Source organism: Botryllus schlosseri, chromosome 5, assembly GCF_051294905.1.
Source record: "Botryllus schlosseri isolate E-star chromosome 5, Bs_hap1, whole genome shotgun sequence".
In the NCBI taxonomy this organism is placed as follows: Eukaryota; Metazoa; Chordata; class Ascidiacea; order Stolidobranchia; family Styelidae; genus Botryllus; species Botryllus schlosseri.
Window position 1 is genome coordinate 15,386,728 of NC_137240.1, and position 23,858 is coordinate 15,410,585.

At 38.3% G+C, this 23,858-nt stretch overlaps 3 protein-coding genes across 3 annotated transcripts in view; all 3 read left to right on the top strand.

Annotated features, from left to right (window-relative positions):
- The window catches only part of LOC145439178 (kinesin-like protein KIF2A), a 280,717-nt gene that overhangs the window by 208,541 nt on the left and 48,318 nt on the right, over window positions 1–23,858 (top strand). The gene's annotated exons all lie outside the window — the stretch shown is intronic.
- LOC145439182 (transmembrane protein 53-like) lies at window positions 2,107–4,997 on the top strand. Its single transcript, XM_080316675.1, has 7 exons — window positions 2,107–2,267; window positions 2,585–2,737; window positions 2,878–3,020; window positions 3,084–3,284; window positions 3,367–3,546; window positions 4,409–4,543; window positions 4,691–4,997. Exons 1-6 carry the CDS (start codon window positions 2,204–2,206, stop codon window positions 4,538–4,540), a joined length of 873 nt encoding a protein of 290 aa, XP_080172801.1. The 5' UTR covers window positions 2,107–2,203; the 3' UTR covers window positions 4,541–4,543; window positions 4,691–4,997.
- Window positions 5,129–23,798, top strand: LOC145439183 (transmembrane protein 53-like). Its single transcript, XM_080316676.1, has 6 exons — window positions 5,129–5,326; window positions 8,780–8,926; window positions 22,150–22,298; window positions 22,377–22,577; window positions 22,652–22,834; window positions 23,184–23,798. The coding sequence occupies exons 1-6, from the start codon at window positions 5,272–5,274 to the stop codon at window positions 23,256–23,258; spliced, it is 810 nt and encodes a 269-aa protein (XP_080172802.1). The 5' UTR covers window positions 5,129–5,271; the 3' UTR covers window positions 23,259–23,798.

A 23,858-nucleotide genomic window follows, 5' to 3' on the forward strand; every position in this document is an offset into this window, starting at 1 on the left:
AGCGAGGCCAAATATACTCAAGTATGAGTAGAATTAGTGCGTTTAAAAGCAACCTAAAAGTACTTCAAGTAGTAGTAAAATTGGCTGACTTTGAATCTACTCAAGTAAGTTAGTATAGTCGTTAAAAAGCTGCCATACGCATTCATGGACTACCACATGCTGGAAACTGAGATATGCGTAGGCTTACGGTTCAGAGTTCTGGGATGTTCTGCCTCATCGCCGGACGCATAGATTTCCCACAGCATAATAATTCGACGCATCATGGGATGTAATTGGAATGCTTTGCTATGGAGCAACGGTTCTTAACTTTCGTTTATCCTTATACGTCCGCTTCAGAAAATATCATGGAATAGCACCCGCCCCACATTACAAGACCCGTAGTTAAGGCGAAGAACGATACGAAGAAGTTGTATCACTGCAATAAGGATTTGCGCAATTTGTACGTTAACTAAAATTCGTATGAATACCATCATGTTAAAATGATGCAATACTTTACTTAGTTTTAAACTTTGGCTCAAGACGAATAGCTGAAATTATTGAGATTAACTCAAATTATTAATACCGCGTTTAAAAAGAAATACAAACACACGTTTTAAAAGTCGGAAAATATATTTAGTGTATTTTGTCCAGAAAGATACAACGGCATTCTGCTAAAACTGGGTCTAACGTTCAAATGTCACGAGCCAGTTTTTCCAGACCAGGACACACCATTAATAATGATCAATAATCGTCATATTTTCTGTCTGATCAAGATACACACAATGTAGGCTACAATGCGATAAGACAATGCGATGTAGATATATAGGAGGATGCCGAACGACCAGTTGCGGTCTCTGGAACTGGAATCCATCTCAACCTAATGCCCGATACAACAGTTCTTTTTCGATATTAATCTGTATTCCACGGCTCTTTTCTTGCTCTTTCCATTCCCTGTGAGTGCGTTCTTTCATCGTTTTTTTTTTCTGGACTTTTTGTCGCCATAAGAGCAACTACGCGGGTGGCGAGATAGCGTACTGGTGTAATCCACAGCCGCAACACCAATGAGTTAAAGGTTTGAGTCCGACCGAGGTCGACTCCAGAATTCCTATCCAAGTGCAGGAGATTTATCTAGGCTCCTTCTCACCCGCATCTCATTCGTGTAAGCGGTGTGTTATAAAAGCCTAGAAATGGGCCGTACTATACAAGTAGGAAGCTACGGAATAAAAATGAAGAAAATTGGCCTGGGGTAAATGAAAATTGACCATAGTAGTCAAGAAACACTATAATTATCGCAAACAGCAACAACGACAACGACAACAACAACAGCGAAACGGGGCAAGAGTAGCCCGGAAAAACCTACGACGCAGAATCGAACCTGCGCAACCCGTGTGGCACGCGCTTATCGCCACCACTACGTTAACCCCATGTCAGATGTCTCCAATGCTGGGATAGGCCAATATAGGTTTAGGATGGGGAGTAGGGTGTTCAAAAATGACTTTTTCTCTCAAATGCTACTGGCTACTTGATAAAATTGTTAAGTTACCAAGTAGGCTAGCTAGTAGAATTTGAGACAAAAGTCGTTTTTGAGCATCTCTACTGGGGAGCCATCGCGATGAGTGGGTACATCAAATGCTCTCGTTGAGGAAATCACAAGAGGCATGTAAATCCGGTGCCCAATATTGGCAATAACTATACAGTCGGATCGAATCATTTGTGCCCGGTAGGTGCTTATTCGAGTCCGATCAACCGAGGTAGCATATAGTAGACCTTTTAGACTCTGGGGCTGGCTCAGTGACGTGTGGTCAGGGGAGGCATTTGAGTCAGTACAAAGGCTTTTCCAAGTCGTTTCGACACCTTGCTATCTTGTCATTTGTATCGTAATCTTGTGGTGTTTTGCGTTTTTCTTTCAATTTTCGTCTGTACCGTCGATGCGCTTTGCGATGGAGATGCGATAGAACCTTTAGGTAACGTTATCGAAAGGATTAAATTATTATTTAAACTTATAATAATGGTGTTTAATTACTGTGGCGTTCGATCTCAACCAATATATCATATATATATATCATTGATCTGAAACGAACTGAACCGAACTGTTGTCTCTATTGGTGACGATCACTGAAGCATGAAAATAAACATAACGAAGTTTTGTCGGCTGACAATCCGCTCTCTGGTTTTATCAAAGCGATCGGTATCGGCGTACGTGTTTTACCGCCGCAGTAGAAAAATGACTGCTACCGCAGAAGATCCGGATGAAATGGAGTACAACATATCATTTCCGGTGACTGGAGGTAAATTGGAATGACCTGCTTGCTCAATATATATGCACTCATTTATGGGTCAAGTCTGCATCTGCAATGTGTCAATAATCCGATGGTATAGCGATGAATCGATGATCATTTTTATTGAGCTTCTTAGAGTACAGTACTTTAATGTACAATTGAATAATATGTTCATATTGGTGAAACGATTTTTGATGTATAATGTTCATTCCAATTCTCTTCTGGTCGCTGACGATTACCCTTGACAAGTGTCAGCCAAAATATTCGGGTTTATTTCAACATGAATATATTACTATATCATTTTTCATTTACAATTTTTTATGTAGCGAATCAACATGAATTAAAAGATCCAGTCGTGTATCTTCTGGGGTGGACGGGTGCAACTGATAAACATCTCGCGAAATATAGTGAAATTTATGAAAAAGAAGGATTTATCACGTTACGCTATATAACTCCAAGCCATGTGCCATTTTCTTCAGGTAAGCCTTCCTTATACACAACTGTCATTTAATTTATCTGTGACATTATTAGTTACATAAGAATGGGTTATACACGGAATATTATAATACTTTATCAAAAATACACAGTAGATTAAGCACTGTCCTCTTTAATTGTTAAGAGGCGGATCATATTTTGACAAGCACGTCTCACAAACTTCTGCAGCTACTAGAAGATTATGACCTTGGAGGCCACCCGGTATATTTTCACATCTTCAGTAATGGTGGAGCGTTACTTTATCGTTTCACAACTGAAGTATTCCAGGTAAAGAGAACAGATATAAGTTTGGTCTTTGGTTGTGGCACAATACTGAAACCGTATTTTTAGAATGCAAATGTTGATATAATTGGAGTTGTAATGGACAGTGGACCATCAAGGCTTGAATGGGGTGTTGGTTTGAAGGCGTTATACTACTCACAGAAATCGAAAGGACTTCTTCGTGTTGCTTTTATGGGTGTCGGTATCGTTTTGCATTCAATAGTGCAAGGGATTTTAGCTCGGCCAGGTTCCAAGAAGGACTTTTATCAGGTTAGTCAATATTTAATCACTGACATTACTCATCTTAAGTTCACTCAATCTCATAGTTCATGCTTTCTTTTGCCGACTCCAGACCTTGAAAGACTGCAGCGGAAGTATCTATCCACATCTTTTCCTCTACTCGACGGTTGATGCACTGATTCCGTGCAGATATGTTGAAGAGATTGCTGTTGCGCGAAGAAATGCTGGGGCGATTGTAAAAACTGTGAATTTCATCGATTCACCTCACGTAGAGCATTTGCGATATCACAAGGTATGTGAAATCATCTGTATTAGTACAGTGCTATTCAACCTTTTTTTGATTGCTTCACCCTTCAAAGTTCTAGCTCTCTTGCAGTATTCACCCCTCGTCCAGTAAAGCTACATAAATATTGCATCAGTTTTATTTGCCTGCCTGTCGCAGATCGGTGATCATGCCGCTAAATATATCTGTACCGACATAAAAAAAGGTCATCACTAGGGCGACTTTTTTTTACCTAAAAAATCAAAATTTTGACATTTTTTTTACCTTGAAAAACTTGGCTTGACCAAATTTTGACCTAACGTATGCAAATTAGGTGTTTTCCCACATCATGTTAGAATTGTATTATTTATCTTCATTTCTGGTTCATCATCATCATTGGTTTATTATCAATTTTATCGGTTCAATACACCACAAAAATGCGATACAATGATCTGGTTGCAACAACTAACTGTCTGTCCTTACGAAGTAGTTTGTTCTGAAAAAACCTTTTTGACTCCAAAACTGACAAATCTTTACATGAAAAAACTTTATTTTAACGAAATTTGACCCTGTGAAGAATTCCAGCAGTTACATCATGTATTATGGTAGAAATAATTCAATAATCAGCATATTATGTTGTGATTGACAATTTTATATATCCGCCATAAGATGTAATACAAACCCTATATGCTGTGGCAACGACCCAGGTACTCTTGCAATACTCACTTGAATAGATGATTCTAAATTCATGACGATTGAATATTCTTGTCCATTGTTCTGAAGTCAGACTTTGTATTATTGGGGTGAGGATCAAATTTTTCACTATACACAATTACACATACACACCAGGTGCATTTAGTTAGTATGATTGAGCTTGATATCCTTCTTTTAGAAAGAGTACACAGAGCTATCCTTGAAGTTTCTGGATGGATGCCTCAAACGATATGATGGGGGACATAATGATCGTGACGTGATAGACTTTTCCTCCTCTGTGGACCCTGCGGACTACGATTTAAAAAGCTAGATGGTACGTGCGTAATTTCTGCAGTGCATAGTTTTCGGAATGGGATAAATGCGTAGGTGTCGTTTCAGATTAAAGAAACATCACTTCTACTTAATTTATCTTCAATGAATACTTTGACCAAATTGTTCCTAAAACGTATGACCTTTTCAGAGAGCAAGACGTCGATTTATTACGCACCGCATAGGTGTTGAGGTCCGTTTCTTGTCATCGCTGATGAGTCGAGCCGAAGTGGAGAAGCTTAAGATTAGATGAAAAAAGTCGAAAAGAAAGAGCGATCCGAAGAAAAGTCTGAAAATTATATGGGGTAAATGCGCTTACCACTCGAGTACTAGTGGGATGATTTGATATTACCTTGCTTCCGAATTATTGTATATTTTTTGTTCTCAATCATTACTGTGTAATTATGCCGAATCGGAGTCTTGCTGCATTTTATTGAATACATGTATCTCTCTTGGCATCTGTGGTGGATTGGGTATGGACAAATGGACATTTTGGCAGGTATCAGTTGATTATAAAGCGCGTAGGATTCGTCTCTGACCGTATCCTTATCATCTGCGTAGCGAGCACTTTTTGTTTCAATACCATTGTCCGAGAAGGAACTGACTGCTGTTCGAATGACGCTAAGCTTAACATTACGTAATTTTGCCGTTTATTAGGTAGTTATGTAATAGTAGAATATAAGGCGGCTGTTGGCGAAATCGAATGTAACTTCAATAGTAAATGATTCGAGAATGCAGGCTGAGAAAGATCGCTTGGAGATTGACTACAAACTTGATATTCCACCAGGTTAGTTCATTAGACGCTTAATCGTTCATCGTCTTCCTCTGCTCTGAGCCGCCGGCCTTATTATTACATAGGCCTGCAACAGTGGTAAAGTATTTGTCTTAAATTTAAGTATTCTGTAGGTGTGTCGGTCGCTGTGTGATCAACCGATGATACACCAGTGTTGGGATGATTCGAGTCAACTTTTTCGTATGACTTGACTCGAGTCACTTCGCAAAAATGACGTGACTTGACTCGGCGCTTCAGAAATGTGGATTGACTCGTGACTCGGAGCAAAATTTACAACTCAATTTCAAATCATTAAATGAACGGTGTCGATTACATCGTCCTGTCATTCACTGATTGTGCGTTTCACTGATCCTCGATTGTTACATCACAAATAAATTGACCGCCAACGAAACGATCACAGCTTACGTTGTCGTAGTAGCAGAGCAGTAGATTAATCCAATAGCAACGTATCCTTGTTTCTTAGAAGGCTCAGTGCTTACATTGCGCAGTGCTCACCTTTACCAACACTCTTGTATGATTTAAATCGAACGAATATAGTCCATGCGCTTCTATCCTCACGGATGCGTAAGGGTAGTGCTTTGTACCACATCAATTTGTTAACTTCTCGAGGCTTCGTATTCGATCCTCTCTATTGGCTGATAATAACAGACAGTAGCATGTAGCAAAACAGTTACTGGCGTATATTATTAGCAGTTCTGCGTGTGCGTGAGCGATACAATACCCTTTTGCATGAATATTTAACTCCATATTCGTTATTTGATTCAATATAAATGGCCAAGTATTCTGTCCTTCATCCAGTTAGCAAAATGCCACGATTTGCATCATCACTCATACTTCGAAAATTCAATTCGACTTGCATCGTCACTTGACTCGTGACTTGACTTGACCTGACTCGACTTGACTCGAGTCACCTCCGAAAAACGAGTGACTTGACTTGACTCGAGTCACCTTTGAAAATCGATTGACTTGACTTGACTCGAGTCAAAATGTGCAATGAATCGAGATGATTCGTCGTGACTCGAAGGTAGTGACTTGATCCCAACACTGTGATATACGTCGTCGGTTCCATAGGTAACCGTAACGTACATGATATACGTACAGTACAATGTACATTAATAGCAATATATTATAGCGAGGGCCCCAAAGGGACCAGGATGTGTGTCCAACAAATCACTGCTCAAAAATTTCGGTGTCCTAAACATAAAAGATATGCGGAAACTAGAAATTGCAAAGTTTATGTATCAGTTCCACTGCGGCCACTGCCCCGAAAACTTCAATGACTTCTTTACCTCGGTATCAAAAGTGCATAAGTAGTAAGTACCACACATGCGCATCCACGTCGTCCAACTATCTTATGGTTGACAAAAAAGATCATCGCTCTGTCAACTATGCAGGACCTGAGGTGTAGAACAATATATTGCCGGCTATCCGACAGTCGTCGAGCATGTCCACATTCAAGTCGAAATACAAGAAATTTCTGCTGAGTGAATACTATAGTTAGCCCTCACCATTTACCGGACCACGACCTGACATATCGATCTCGCCTTCCGTCACTTGCCACTTTATATTAGCTTCTTTTACTTTCATTCAGTGTGCATTATAGGGCTCTTCAAAAATGACTTTTCTTCTCAAATCGTACTGGCTACTTGATAAAATTGTTAGGTTACCTAATTTAAGCCTACACACAAAATTTGGTTCAATTCCAGCCAGTAACCGCTTTGCTAGAGGAGAAGAAAGTTTCTATTTATTATATAAAAATAAATAATAAAAAATTTGAAATTTTTCTGTTCACCCCATGAAAGTGTTAGGCTGTCTATAGAAACGATGCTCACCAAATTTGGTTCAATTCCAACCAGTGGAAGGGGGGTTATTGCCGTCGAAAAATTTGGATTTGAATAAAATAGTATTTACGGTGAGCACAACTATAATAAATAAACAAAGAATCGGTCACCGTAAATACTATTTTATTCAAATTCAAATTTTCCGACGGCAATAACTACGCTTCCACTGGTTGGAATTGAACCAAATTTGGTGAGCATCGTTTCTATAGACAGCCTAACACTTTCATGGGGTGAACAGAAAATTTTCAAATTTTTTATTATTTATTTTTATATAATAAATAGAAACTTTCTTCTCCTGTAGCAAAGCGGTTACTGGCTGGAATTGAACCAAATTTTGTGTGTAGGCTTAAATTAGGTAACCTAACAATTTTATCAAGTAGCCAGTACGATTTGAGGAAAAAAGTCATTTTTGAAAGAGCCCTAGTGTGCAATTGTGCATGCCTCCTCTTCTCATCGCCTTGAACTTGAATATATACAATACATACATGTGAATGATATATGGCCAATAAAATAAACGTCCATGTGCAATTATATCAATTGTATTTTTCTTAAACAATGAATACATTCAGTGACAAACCAATCTACGAGAAGCCTCTGGAACAGTGATAGTAGCTGACCTTAATTCTTGGCACGTGAAATTGAGCCGACGATCTTTAGGCATAATTAGCCTATAATATTGGAAATGACCAGTCAGGTATTTCAAATATTTATCAGTTCAAAACACCAAAAAAATATGCGGTAGAATGGAAAGGTAGGACCACCCTGACCTAGAACATGAAAATGGGATAGGTATTTAATGCATTGCACACTGAATGAATGAACATCTGAAAAGTAAAACAAGAGAACATAAGCACAAAATGATGAAAATGAGGTGGCATCCGTGTCGGTAGGTGAAGTCGGTATGTCAGATCGTGGTTCGGAAATACCGATCCCGGAAACCGATCTCAATCATAACGGCCTTCTACACTTCCTAAAAACCAAATATATGAGCTTGGACCAAAACACATTGTAAATATAAAAGCGCATTACGGAGCACATAATCGCAATTCGCAATAATAGGCCTATGCGAAAACCGCCTATCGCGTGTCGCGTCCCTCACGAACGAAAGTATGAGAGGAAACAGGTTTTGTGATGTCATGACATCTTTTATATTGTCAATAGTATTACAGACAGTAATAGTCAAGCTATTGTGCCAAGAGGAGACCAAACTTATTTACTGATGCCGTGACATGACACTTTGAGACATGACTGCCTAGAAATCGAATCGCTATAGAGTAAAGACATATTTAAATTGCCCGGTGGAATCAAGTAGTTATAACTTTAATTTTACACAATGTGAAAAAAATTATTTTGTGTAAAGTTTTCATTTTCGTTCGGTCATTTATTGGACATTGTTTACTTTAAAACAATATGACAAACATAAACATGGTCAAGATATGGACGATAAAATATGAAATTTTTACAAAAACTTTTTTCTATCAATATGAAAAGTGGATCTCGAAATTTGAAAAATGGGCATGACATAGGCTACATCTATTGGCAACAGATGATGATGCGTTACTGCACTTCGTGCAATCTTCATGACTTCTTATTCTGTCATCATTAGCGGGAAATGTGACGAAACCAGTAGTATTTATACTTGGCTGGGCTGGATCAAAGCAACATGATTTATCGCAGTACAGCAGTTTCTACGGGGAGAAAGGATACACCACGGTACTATACACTCTTCCAACCGACATGATGTTTTTACTGAGTAAGTATCCTGTATCCAAGTTCCATGACAGACACAGCACAGGTTTCAAAAGCTTATGTTTTGGTTATGGTTGCGCCGCGTAGATTAATTCCGGAGCAATCCAACAACGATACTTCTACCTTTTTTGAGTGCTGAAATATATGTTTTGACTACTTGTGTTACACTTACTTAATACTCAGGTGAATGAAAAGTAATATTTGAATGAATTTTTCCTATCGTGTAAGTAGTTATATAGATCGCTCGTGACGGGCTATGGGCTCTTATGGGCGGGGTGGTGACTCGTATTGAAAACCGGGGGTGGTGACTCGTACTTTCAGACCCCCCTCTCGGCCGTGATTCGTAATGGGTTCTTATGGACGCGGTCATGATTCGTACTTTTGGGTATAGGCTGCGGCGTTGACTCGTATTGAAAACTCGGGGTCGTGATTCGTACTTTTGGGTATAGGCTGTGGCGGTGACTCGTATTGAAAACTCGGGGTCGTGATTCGTACTTTTGGGTATAGGCTGTGGCGGTGACTCGTATTGGAAACTCGGGGTCGTGATTCGTACTTTCGAGTATAGTCAACTCTCGCGCTGTGTTGAAGAAGTATCAGGAATAGTAAATAGTCACGTGATTGATTCTTAGTTAATGTGTATATTACAAATTATTAAATATGACCGATTCGAGTTAATCCCAACGTTTGCGGTGAATGCGACTTTAATATATCGTTATTCTTATGGACGCGGCGATGATTCGTACTTTCGTTGATAGAATGCTAGCGGTATGTCGTACTTTCACCAAAAAGGGTGTGAAATAGTTTGCTAAATCTAGGAATCAGTCGCTTGGTAATTAGTTTACCACGGAGCCGGCGTAGACGGCGATTCCAATACCAACAATAACCGCGTTCACATATTAACACTCCAAATAGGTGTGAAATAGTTTGCAAACCCTGCGATCGCTGACAAGATAATGTCTCAGACATACGCGACTTGATGTTACAGGCATATCGATCACTCACGCGGTGAAATTTTCGTAAGCAGTTTGGGACAGAGCTTGATTTCACTCGTAAGATTTAATAAGTAACGAATAACAGAGCCGTCACAGACGATGATTCGAATACCGACAAATTCTCACTTATTTCTGATCCCACCCTAATCCTTTGCGAAGTTGACGCTTATTCGAAAAGGTGTGAAATAATTGTAAACCCTACGTCGCTGACGGGATAATGCATCAGACATAGCGATCTAGTTATAGCATGGGTCGGAATCCATTCGCGGGATGTACTAGGTAAATTGAGATAATCCAAAACCGAATATTTTGACTTTGGCGTAGTGTGAATTGAAATAGGATTGACAAACATGGCTATCAACTTTCCCACAGTCCCATATTGATATTATACGCACATTGATTCGAAACAAGTAATGGAACATTGCAACTCTATTCGCGATCCGACTTTTCGTTTGTCAAAGCGACATTTTTAACATCTTACCATACTCAAAAGAATTATTTACAACATTAACAAGTGTTCAAAATCTAGTTTTCACTTACTTGATTATACCACTGCAACTCACAAATTTGAATTAATTCATTCTGGTTGTATTCATATGATCGGTCTTTTTTATTCAATTGTAAAGGTCGTTACTATTCTGAAGACAAAGTAAGCTATTTACTAATCGACACATAAATGACTTGACATAAACATATTATATTTTGAGTATACGAGATTTGAATGTCTGAACAATAACTGAGAAATAATTTATCACAATAAAATACGTATATTACAGCGTAAAAGATGTTTGAATGTCAGCAACTCTGTACGGTCATAGTTACTACCACTAATTTACCCGACCAACTCGTCATGATCATTCCTGAAATCAACACAAATATGACCACTGACTTGAGTTAACCACAAAACAGCATCAAGTTTTAAATCCACTTGTAGCTTACGGATTATTTGAATGCTGGTTATGTTTTGTTGTAATTGAGTTCACGGAAATAGTATTACGTCTCGACATCTGACCATCTTACCATATTCAAAGAATCAACCACGAAAACATTGTCAAGTAAATCCGTTAACCGACCAACTCAACAGTATCAATATGAAAAACAGCCAAACATACACGAATTCATACAAGCACTAAAACCTAAAATCTATAACAAGCCTGGTTGTATTCATATCCCTACACGTCTTTTTTATTCAACTTGAAAAGTCGTTACTATTCTGTAAGACAAAGAAATTACTATGCGGTATATTTTGTAAGATAAAAGTAATTACTTCTCGGTGCCCGCGACTTGAGATTAACATAATATGTTTGAGTATGCGAGATTTGAAAGTCTGCCCAACATGTTGAGAATTCATTTCTTACAATCGAACGCAGGTGTTATATTGAAAATTATCATGATGTAAACATAAGGATTGACACATTGATTTGACATATGTAATAGTTGATCATGACTTGACTATTAAATTATTTGTGTTAATTAGACCCGGCGTTGTGGTAAAGATTATTGTGACAGCAACAAACTTTTCAGTACCATTGTTATTAACATATTGAGCTGTAAACTATGTGTGTCTAAAATGTTCTCGATTGGAAAATTATTCAGCCTTGGTACAAACCACGCAGAGTATTGTGGATATCAGGAAATATTTTACAAATGTCTGCATTAAACAAGACTAAAGATGAAACAACAATTTCCTTTGTTGAACAATAACCGGGGCAATACTTTATTGTCGGTGAGAATTGAAACACTTTCGCGCATTACCTGGTGTCAAGATATCACACTAGGTGAATTGACATACCACCATTTGATTAATGCTTAATCCGTTCGCATCATTTCACACTCCCTTTGATCATTACAAAAGTAAATTGGAATATGTTTGCTAGGCACCACCTATTCAACTATACTTGAGTAATACAGAAACCTCTCAGCATTAATAAAATCGAAATGTGCGCTACACTGAAATCTACAAAAATGTGTTTGTATTGCTGTTCGTAGTATAGCGATATCGATTTGAACCTCCATCATCTAACCAAACTACTGAGAGTCGTTGTCAATTTACATGACGTTCACTGATTACATACTAGAACTATTTGTGCAGCGCACACGATCAGAGAAATTGGACATTTTTCCATTGCCATTCGTCAAAGTAAATGTCGTCACAATAATCAGCCACTAAAAGACCATATACTTGTATGTGATTGAATCGCCGACAATTAACTCGGTAAATCAAACCCCTGAGAAATTTCACTCAGTCATTGGATAGGAAACAGCGTCGCTTAATTGGTGTGAGTCGTTTTTTCTAAATACTAATCATATCTGTCGAGCCAAGAACAATTTTCACTCACTTGGGTAACGAAACCAGTGTCCAATATCAATACAAGATATTTTCGTCACACAAAAATAATCAACTTCACTCGATATTCCCGTACTACGAAACTGTACAAAGGTTACATGCTTTTGTATGACATGGAATCAATACCGATCGAAGTAACCGTATTGGAGATAACTTTTAAACAAACACACTCTACGTGGTTAACATTCTCGTCGATTCTATTGTGATTAATGTATACTTCATGTGATCTGGATTCATTTCGATATGGCTAAACATTCAACCTCGACGGATACGAATTGTCACACACTCAAGTAATATCATACCAAATAGTTATTTACAAGACACAGAAATTTGTTTTGGTCGTTTCGACTTTATTACTGGAGATACTCATCACTTCGCTTAATACAATCTAGATTTAAACTCCATCGAACCTTTGGTGTCTATCGTTTTGCTGGATACGAATTATGTTAGTCTAAGAGTACACAATTTTCACTATCTTGGGTTATGAACTCAGTGTGTTAGCGATCATTCAATATTTTGTAGTATCAACTAGCTACTTCGTAGGATACGAATGATCATCCTCACAACTCTTACAAAAGTACGAAGGATATTTACATCACAAAAAGTAATCGACTTTACTCGATATCCTCACACTACGAAACTGAATGGTTATGGTTTGACTCTACAAACTGTTCTGATGTCACAAGAACTTTTTCATACGAATGGTTACGTATCTAAATATTCAAATAATCCAACACACGACTATAGCACTTACAGAAATATCATAGTTCTTGTAACAAAGTTGTATAAGTATAATGTTTATCGTAAGTCCTACATCGCCATGATATCCGTCCGAGTTTGACTTTTAGAAAACATTATACCGACATCGCGACATCTTTCAAAATTAAAACCACGGTGACTGCTTCAGAGACCCACCAATGAAATTGCAGTATTACAGTTACTTCCACAAAAGAGTATGTATTCGACTTACTTGCCACAAATCTAACGCACAAAACAATTTACTTTACTAACGAGAAGCACCGAGCCTCACATCAAAACAACTATAGAAAGAGGAACTATATTAAAAAACGTCGCTAACCTTTGTGCACCAGCTGTAAATCACACAAGCAACATGTTTCAAGATTCTGGTTATTGAAAAACGTTAAAGTGTTTCTCCTGCACCAAGTCGTTATGTTGACGAAAGCGTATATTGTAATACCATGATCGATTTGCATTCGTTGGTCACAAACTGTCACTACTCCAAAAAATTATTTTTCCCTCAAACACAAAAGCATACTTGTCGCCAATCGTTTTCATCAAGCACGAGTTCAAGAAACCTGCTACGACATGAATTGTTATTTTGATGTTGTGTAAATAGGTAATAATTTATTTTAGTAACACTACATCAACATCATCGAGTTGTGCGAATAGATTTACATGTGGTTTTAATCGAAGTACACAGCACGGTCTAATGTAGATTCATCTCTATTGTACAGCAACTCGGTAATCGAAATGCATTAACATTTAAACAACGATCTTGGTTCGTCACGCGAAAAATATCTTTACTGTCGCAACACTCTGATACTCTGCACAAGATGTGTAAATCCTTTTCACACTCATAATAATACACTAACGGGATACCGATGTCAAGCAACAACGTTTAACAACATCACTGACACTGAACATACGATACCTACCCAAGTAAAAATATCATTTTCACCAGGAGGTCAGTCGTTACTTGTGTACAATTACCATTTTCCCTTGGGAGTTTAGCGTTACCCGAGTAACAAAACCATTTTCACTTGGAAATATATGTTTTCCCTCAACAACAAACGTTTTTCACTTGGAAATATATTTTTTCCCTGGGTAACAAACCCCTTTTCACTTGGAAATATATTTTTGCCCTGGATAACAAACCTTTTTCACTTGGAAATATATTTTTTCTCTCGGTAACAAACCTTTTTTCACTTGGAAATATATTTTTTTCTCTGGGTAACAAACCTTTTTCACTTGGGAATATATTTTTTCCCCGATCAACAAACCTTTTTCACTTGGAAATATATTTTTTCCCCGAGCAACAAACCATTTTCACTGAGCAACAAACCCTTTTCTCCCCAGGCAACAAACCCTTTTCGTTTGGAAAACTATCATTTACCTGAGTACCAATACCATTTTCGTTTTGAAAACTGACAACTACACCGGTCAATTTGATATTTTTTGTATATTGTTACAACAGACAGTGACAAAATATACACCAACAACGACTCCGATACATTTGTGTAATCAAATATTCACTTGCTCTGATGCATCCCATCAAAATCGTTGGTTACTCACATACAATAACAATGTGCTGTTGTACATCGACATGTATGTTTTCGGAATTGGCGAATAAAGGGGTTTCTGATATGTCCGTGATGTCCGGGTTCGTGCTTTGGATTTTCCAGAGTCAAAATGTCTGAATAAAACACCTCCTTGACGACGGTTGGTATGTGGATAACGGTGTTCGGAAAACGGTTGGATTTATGTCACCCATCGCGATAACAACTCCAGGTCGAGTTTTCCTCCCACATGTTTACTATATTGTGTCTTTATTGGTCAATGTATGTCTCGACATTCAGTTTGAAATCGGAAACCCTGATAAAGTACGTAACCGGATCCGGATATCAACTGTGAATCGATAAACCAATGAACAATATTCAAAGTAAACATGTTACACCCTGTGTTTCCACGAAAAAATACCATCCAGACATACGTCGCGCTTGTTTGCCCACACCAGTATACGCGCAAATGGAGGTGTGTGACATTGCATGCAATGTGTTGGTATACAAACATCGATCCACAGACATTATCATAGCTGGTAGTTTTGATGTAGATCGAATGTCACCCGATAACAATACCAATAAGCCACATTGCAATGAGTCCGCGCTATTACATCGATATTTCGGCACCGTTCACTGATTTACTCGATGGTGTTATCGTGTTGTAACATTACAAGATAGTCATGGCCCTATCTCCGGACAGATCACCCAGACCAATTGGATACATCGGTCAATGTGTTGTCGACACCGAAGTTTTCTGTTGAGACTGCAGCGTTTGATCTAGGTGAACTATCGAAGTACGGTGCTCGAAATGATTGCGATCAGTTTTTCAGTCACGATCAATGGATGTCGCTACTCCCACATAACGACTCCAGATAAATATCGTGCAAATGTCGGACTGATATTGTGATCCAATAAGGTATGTTTCTGTGGAATGAAGACTGCAATCGTACACCACAATAGAACACTACCTCGCGATTTCACACGCAATCATAAAACACACTTTCGTAAGGGTCTAGCTCGTCCGGTGACATTTCGAAACGGTCGTCACCACAAGAGATCGGGGTTGCTCTCGTCATATCGGAGCATTTTGAAACGGTATCGTCACAAGGCTATTGACGTCGATTCAGTTGGTCATGTCAATCCGTTTTACAAAGTACCGTTTTTCAAGTCCCTGCACCATAGTGTTACGACACAGACAAGATGCGACGGTGGAAATAATAAAACACGGAAGGCACACTTTGGTGTTATTTGACATGGATTTTACACCTGACGAACCTTACATTCGAGCGATGCATTGGAATGACTCTTGTATTATTGATGTTGAAGGAAAAGAAATGTATCTATTTATCGGTTTCGTACATATCCAACAAAAATCTGGGTATATGATTGTGCATGGTTCGCATATTCGACTGTGAACGCCCAATTGGTATATGTTGTACAGTTCACTTTCACCGTCGTGCGAATAACCCATGTTACGGTTCCATGTTTGTGTGTCTGTATGTCATGCTTCAGATTGACTCAGAGTCATTGCAATGTGGCTTATTGGTATTGTTATCGGGTGACATTCGATCTACATCAAAACTACCAGCTATGATAATGTCTGTGGATCGATGTTTGTATACCAACACATTGCATGCAATGTCACAAACCTCCATTTGCGCGTATACTGGTGTGGGCAAACAAGCGCGACGTATGTCTGGATGGTATTTTTTCGTGGAAACACAGGGTGTAACATGTTTACTTTGAATATTGTTCATTGGTTTATCGATTCACAGTTGATATCCGGATCCGGTTACGTACTTTATCAGGGTTTCCGATTTCAAACTGAATGTCGAGACATACATTGACCAATAAAGACACAATATAGTAAACATGTGGGAGGAAAACTCGACCTGGAGTTGTTATCGCGATGGGTGACATAAATCCAACCGTTTTCCGAACACCGTTATCCACATACCAACCGTCGTCAAGGAGGTGTTTTATTCAGACATTTTGACTCTGGAAAATCCAAAGCACGAACCCGGACATCACGGACATATCAGAAACCCCTTTATTCGCCAATTCCGAAAACATACATGTCGATGTACAACAGCACATTGTTATTGTATGTGAGTAACCAACGATTTTGATGGGATGCATCAGAGCAAGTGAATATTTGATTACACAAATGTATCGGAGTCGTTGTTGGTGTATATTTTGTCACTGTCTGTTGTAACAATATACAAAAAATATCAAATTGACCGGTGTAGTTGTCAGTTTTCAAAACGAAAATGGTATTGGTACTCAGGTAAATGATAGTTTTCCAAACGAAAAGGGTTTGTTGCCTGGGGAGAAAAGGGTTTGTTGCTCAGTGAAAATGGTTTGTTGCTCGGGGAAAAAATATATTTCCAAGTGAAAAAGGTTTGTTGATCGGGGAAAAAATATATTCCCAAGTGAAAAAGGTTTGTTACCCAGAGAAAAAAATATATTTCCAAGTGAAAAAAGGTTTGTTACCGAGAGAAAAAATATATTTCCAAGTGAAAAAGGTTTGTTATCCAGGGCAAAAATATATTTCCAAGTGAAAAGGGGTTTGTTACCCAGGGAAAAAATATATTTCCAAGTGAAAAACGTTTGTTGTTGAGGGAAAACATATATTTCCAAGTGAAAATGGTTTTGTTACTCGGGTAACGCTAAACTCCCAAGGGAAAATGGTAATTGTACACAAGTAACGACTGACCTCCTGGTGAAAATGATATTTTTACTTGGGTAGGTATCGTATGTTCAGTGTCAGTGATGTTGTTAAACGTTGTTGCTTGACATCGGTATCCCGTTAGTGTATTATTATGAGTGTGAAAAGGATTTACACATCTTGTGCAGAGTATCAGAGTGTTGCGACAGTAAAGATATTTTTCGCGTGACGAACCAAGATCGTTGTTTAAATGTTAATGCATTTCGATTACCGAGTTGCTGTACAATAGAGATGAATCTACATTAGACCGTGCTGTGTACTTCGATTAAAACCACATGTAAATCTATTCGCACAACTCGATGATGTTGATGTAGTGTTACTAAAATAAATTATTACCTATTTACACAACATCAAAATAACAATTCATGTCGTAGCAGGTTTCTTGAACTCGTGCTTGATGAAAACGATTGGCGACAAGTATGCTTTTGTGTTTGAGGGAAAAATAATTTTTTGGAGTAGTGACAGTTTGTGACCAACGAATGCAAATCGATCATGGTATTACAATATACGCTTTCGTCAACATAACGACTTGGTGCAGGAGAAACACTTTAACGTTTTTCAATAACCAGAATCTTGAAACATGTTGCTTGTGTGATTTACAGCTGGTGCACAAAGGTTAGCGACGTTTTTTAATATAGTTCCTCTTTCTATAGTTGTTTTGATGTGAGGCTCGGTGCTTCTCGTTAGTAAAGTAAATTGTTTTGTGCGTTAGATTTGTGGCAAGTAAGTCGAATACATACTCTTTTGTGGAAGTAACTGTAATACTGCAATTTCATTGGTGGGTCTCTGAAGCAGTCACCGTGGTTTTAATTTTGAAAGATGTCGCGATGTCGGTATAATGTTTTCTAAAAGTCAAACTCGGACGGATATCATGGCGATGTAGGACTTACGATAAACATTATACTTATACAACTTTGTTACAAGAACTATGATATTTCTGTAAGTGCTATAGTCGTGTGTTGGATTATTTGAATATTTAGATACGTAACCATTCGTATGAAAAAGTTCTTGTGACATCAGAACAGTTTGTAGAGTCAAACCATAACCATTCAGTTTCGTAGTGTGAGGATATCGAGTAAAGTCGATTACTTTTTGTGATGTAAATATCCTTCGTACTTTTGTAAGAGTTGTGAGGATGATCATTCGTATCCTACGAAGTAGCTAGTTGATACTACAAAATATTGAATGATCGCTAACACACTGAGTTCATAACCCAAGATAGTGAAAATTGTGTACTCTTAGACTAACATAATTCGTATCCAGCAAAACGATAGACACCAAAGGTTCGATGGAGTTTAAATCTAGATTGTATTAAGCGAAGTGATGAGTATCTCCAGTAATAAAGTCGAAACGACCAAAACAAATTTCTGTGTCTTGTAAATAACTATTTGGTATGATATTACTTGAGTGTGTGACAATTCGTATCCGTCGAGGTTGAATGTTTAGCCATATCGAAATGAATCCAGATCACATGAAGTATACATTAATCACAATAGAATCGACGAGAATGTTAACCACGTAGAGTGTGTTTGTTTAAAAGTTATCTCCAATACGGTTACTTCGATCGGTATTGATTCCATGTCATACAAAAGCATGTAACCTTTGTACAGTTTCGTAGTACGGGAATATCGAGTGAAGTTGATTATTTTTGTGTGACGAAAATATCTTGTATTGATATTGGACACTGGTTTCGTTACCCAAGTGAGTGAAAATTGTTCTTGGCTCGACAGATATGATTAGTATTTAGAAAAAACGACTCACACCAATTAAGCGACGCTGTTTCCTATCCAATGACTGAGTGAAATTTCTCAGGGGTTTGATTTACCGAGTTAATTGTCGGCGATTCAATCACATACAAGTATATGGTCTTTTAGTGGCTGATTATTGTGACGACATTTACTTTGACGAATGGCAATGGAAAAATGTCCAATTTCTCTGATCGTGTGCGCTGCACAAATAGTTCTAGTATGTAATCAGTGAACGTCATGTAAATTGACAACGACTCTCAGTAGTTTGGTTAGATGATGGAGGTTCAAATCGATATCGCTATACTACGAACAGCAATACAAACACATTTTTGTAGATTTCAGTGTAGCGCACATTTCGATTTTATTAATGCTGAGAGGTTTCTGTATTACTCAAGTATAGTTGAATAGGTGGTGCCTAGCAAACATATTCCAATTTACTTTTGTAATGATCAAAGGGAGTGTGAAATGATGCGAACGGATTAAGCATTAATCAAATGGTGGTATGTCAATTCACCTAGTGTGATATCTTGACACCAGGTAATGCGCGAAAGTGTTTCAATTCTCACCGACAATAAAGTATTGCCCCGGTTATTGTTCAACAAAGGAAATTGTTGTTTCATCTTTAGTCTTGTTTAATGCAGACATTTGTAAAATATTTCCTGATATCCACAATACTCTGCGTGGTTTGTACCAAGGCTGAATAATTTTCCAATCGAGAACATTTTAGACACACATAGTTTACAGCTCAATATGTTAATAACAATGGTACTGAAAAGTTTGTTGCTGTCACAATAATCTTTACCACAACGCCGGGTCTAATTAACACAAATAATTTAATAGTCAAGTCATGATCAACTATTACATATGTCAAATCAATGTGTCAATCCTTATGTTTACATCATGATAATTTTCAATATAACACCTGCGTTCGATTGTAAGAAATGAATTCTCAACATGTTGGGCAGACTTTCAAATCTCGCATACTCAAACATATTATGTTAATCTCAAGTCGCGGGCACCGAGAAGTAATTACTTTTATCTTACAAAATATACCGCATAGTAATTTCTTTGTCTTACAGAATAGTAACGACTTTTCAAGTTGAATAAAAAAGACGTGTAGGGATATGAATACAACCAGGCTTGTTATAGATTTTAGGTTTTAGTGCTTGTATGGATTCGTGTATGTTTGGCTGTTTTTCATATTGATACTGTTGAGTTGGTCGGTTAACGGATTTACTTGACAATGTTTTCGTGGTTGATTCTTTGAATATGGTAAGATGGTCAGATGTCGAGACGTAATACTATTTCCGTGAACTCAATTACAACAAAACATAACCAGCATTCAAATAATCCGTAAGCTACAAGTGGATTTAAAACTTGATGCTGTTTTGTGGTTAACTCAAGTCAGTGGTCATATTTGTGTTGATTTCAGGAATGATCATGACGAGTTGGTCGGGTAAATTAGTGGTAGTAACTATGACCGTACAGAGTTGCTGACATTCAAACATCTTTTACGCTGTAATATACGTATTTTATTGTGATAAATTATTTCTCAGTTATTGTTCAGACATTCAAATCTCGTATACTCAAAATATAATATGTTTATGTCAAGTCATTTATGTGTCGATTAGTAAATAGCTTACTTTATCTTCAGAATAGTAACGACCTTTACAATTGAATAAAAAAGACCGATCATATGAATACAACCAGAATGAATTAATTCAAATTTGTGAGTTGCAGTGGTATAATCAAGTAAGTGAAAACTAGATTTTGAACACTTGTTAATGTTGTAAATAATTCTTTTGAGTATGGTAAGATGTTAAAAATGTCGCTTTGACAAACGAAAAGTCGGATCGCGAATAGAGTTGCAATGTTCCATTACTTGTTTCGAATCAATGTGCGTATAATATCAATATGGGACTGTGGGAAAGTTGATAGCCATGTTTGTCAATCCTATTTCAATTCACACTACGCCAAAGTCAAAATATTCGGTTTTGGATTATCTCAATTTACCTAGTACATCCCGCGAATGGATTCCGACCCATGCTATAACTAGATCGCTATGTCTGATGCATTATCCCGTCAGCGACGTAGGGTTTACAATTATTTCACACCTTTTCGAATAAGCGTCAACTTCGCAAAGGATTAGGGTGGGATCAGAAATAAGTGAGAATTTGTCGGTATTCGAATCATCGTCTGTGACGGCTCTGTTATTCGTTACTTATTAAATCTTACGAGTGAAATCAAGCTCTGTCCCAAACTGCTTACGAAAATTTCACCGCGTGAGTGATCGATATGCCTGTAACATCAAGTCGCGTATGTCTGAGACATTATCTTGTCAGCGATCGCAGGGTTTGCAAACTATTTCACACCTATTTGGAGTGTTAATATGTGAACGCGGTTATTGTTGGTATTGGAATCGCCGTCTACGCCGGCTCCGTGGTAAACTAATTACCAAGCGACTGATTCCTAGATTTAGCAAACTATTTCACACCCTTTTTGGTGAAAGTACGACATACCGCTAGCATTCTATCAACGAAAGTACGAATCATCGCCGCGTCCATAAGAATAACGATATATTAAAGTCGCATTCACCGCAAACGTTGGGATTAACTCGAATCGGTCATATTTAATAATTTGTAATATACACATTAACTAAGAATCAATCACGTGACTATTTACTATTCCTGATACTTCTTCAACACAGCGCGAGAGTTGACTATACTCGAAAGTACGAATCACGACCCCGAGTTTCCAATACGAGTCACCGCCACAGCCTATACCCAAAAGTACGAATCACGACCCCGAGTTTTCAATACGAGTCACCGCCACAGCCTATACCCAAAAGTACGAATCACGACCCCGAGTTTTCAATACGAGTCAACGCCGCAGCCTATACCCAAAAGTACGAATCACGGCCGCACCCATAAGAACCCATTACGAGTCACCACCACAAGGGGGGTCTGAAAGTACGAGTCACCACCCCCGGTTTTCAATACGAGTCACCACCCCGCCATAAGACGCAATAGCCCGTCACGACCGATCTATATAACTACTCGTGTAAGAGTTTATTTGATAGGTGTTGTAATAATTTGCCTTTGAAATTCCAAAGGTGCTTCCGTCGTTGGAGACATAAAGGATATATCGAAACGTATCTATGGTATTCTCAAAGACAACAATTTATGTGGCAGACCAGTCATATTTCACGTATTTAGCAACGCCGGCGCAATGCTTTACAGATGGACGTCTGAAGTATTTTTAGTGAGTTCGTAACGCTGTTTCAACGCATCCTAGTACGGTAGTAGGCTACTTATCAAGTCATGATTTTCGAACTTCAAGGAGAAACACGTTAGTATTGTCGGCGTCGTCATGGACAGCTGCCCTTCCAGACTGGAATTGTCTGTTGGATTGAAAGCTATATATTTCGTGAAACGTCAGGAAGGAATAATTCCATACCTCTCGTACCTCGGTAGATTTGTATCAAATGGAGTAAAGAGTCGTATGGATGGGAATTGGAACGAAGAAGTAGACGTGTACCAGGTATAAGCCTGTAATATTGTCATTCTTCGATCGGAAGGCTCCTTGTGGTCTCATAAATTTTCATCTATACTTAGGAACTGAAATCTTCGGCCTCGAGCATCTGGTCGCATTTGTTTTTGTACTCCACTAACGATGGAGTAATTCCTTCGAGTCATATTCTTGAAATTGCGGATAGTAGGAAGGTGGCTGGAGCGAGTATCGTCAAAACGGTGAATTTCGAAGATTCCGTCCACGTTTCGCATTTCAAAAAATACAAGGTATCAGCGTATTTATTCGATTTTTACGATTTAAGATATAGATTAACAATAGCAATACATTGAAAACAAATGAAGTCGAAAGTTCTTGGTGAAGTCATTAAATCAGACTACCACCTTGGGCTACTGATATGTAAACAAAACAGAAGACCGTGTTAGAAGAGCTTAGGCGTGAACACTGCACAGGCACACATTGCAGGTGCTAAACCGTCAGAACGAAGGGACATGGACTGACCAATGGTCAGTGACCAGACCATATATGGTTTTTTCATGGTTACTTGTTCGAGTTTACAACTTTCTAAGAATATGAAGCATTGCGACTTATTGTACATCTTATCGTTTTTGTGTTTAGGAGAAGTACATCGACGAATGTCAGAAGTTCGCCAGTGATTGTTGGAAACAATTCCAGGATAATTCCAAGCAATGAATGGGACGGACTGTGGATATAGGCCTATAGTAAATCGATTTTTTGCGGACCGGGAATCGAATTTATGAAAAACAGCATCCCCATTCTTGTTTGATGTCCTCTCTTTCGCGCTCTGAAAGCGTTTTATCTGGGCGCCTCCTTGTCTGCGTCACTCATGTTCACACGTCGACTTTACGAAAAGAACGAAAAACACCCGACCAAGGACGATTGCAAGGGCAGAGAACGGAAGAACGAGGGAGCATAAAAACACATTAATATATCATCGAATATCGAGCATGAATACTAGATATGCAAATGATCCATTAGGTAGAGGTCAAATTGATTGACCGGTGCACCCTACTACCTGTTCATTACATGTGACTTTGCGTATCGACTTTAACTTTCTGCGTCTTGATCGAATGGAAATTACAGAACCGCCGATCGTATTTGTGGTATTCTTGCCAACGTGAATATATACTCCGAAAACGAAGGAAGTAGGTTACTTGCTTATCTGATCAGCTCTACTAATACGACTTTGTCCTCTACTGAATTCACCACTCATGCACTTCGTATATATGGCCTACTTAAGCACGATGTAGGCCCTACTCTGTTCTGACTATA

What these genes read in the sequence shown, in the direction of transcription:
- LOC145439182 (XM_080316675.1), top strand. Translation starts at nt 2,204, where the DNA reads ATGACTGCTACCGCAGAAGATCCGGATGAAATGGAGTACAACATATCA. An exon ending in ATCATTTCCGGTGACTGGAG is followed by an intron (nt 2,268 to 2,584) that starts GTAAATTGGAAT and finishes TTTTTTATGTAG; the next exon opens with CGAATCAACATGAATTAAAA. An exon ending in TCACAACTGAAGTATTCCAG is followed by an intron (nt 3,021 to 3,083) that starts GTAAAGAGAACA and finishes CCGTATTTTTAG; the next exon opens with AATGCAAATGTTGATATAAT.
- LOC145439183 (XM_080316676.1), top strand. Translation starts at nt 5,272, where the DNA reads ATGCAGGCTGAGAAAGATCGCTTGGAGATTGACTACAAACTTGATATT. An exon ending in AAGAAGTAGACGTGTACCAG is followed by an intron (nt 22,578 to 22,651) that starts GTATAAGCCTGT and finishes ATCTATACTTAG; the next exon opens with GAACTGAAATCTTCGGCCTC. An exon ending in CGCATTTCAAAAAATACAAG is followed by an intron (nt 22,835 to 23,183) that starts GTATCAGCGTAT and finishes TTTTGTGTTTAG; the next exon opens with GAGAAGTACATCGACGAATG.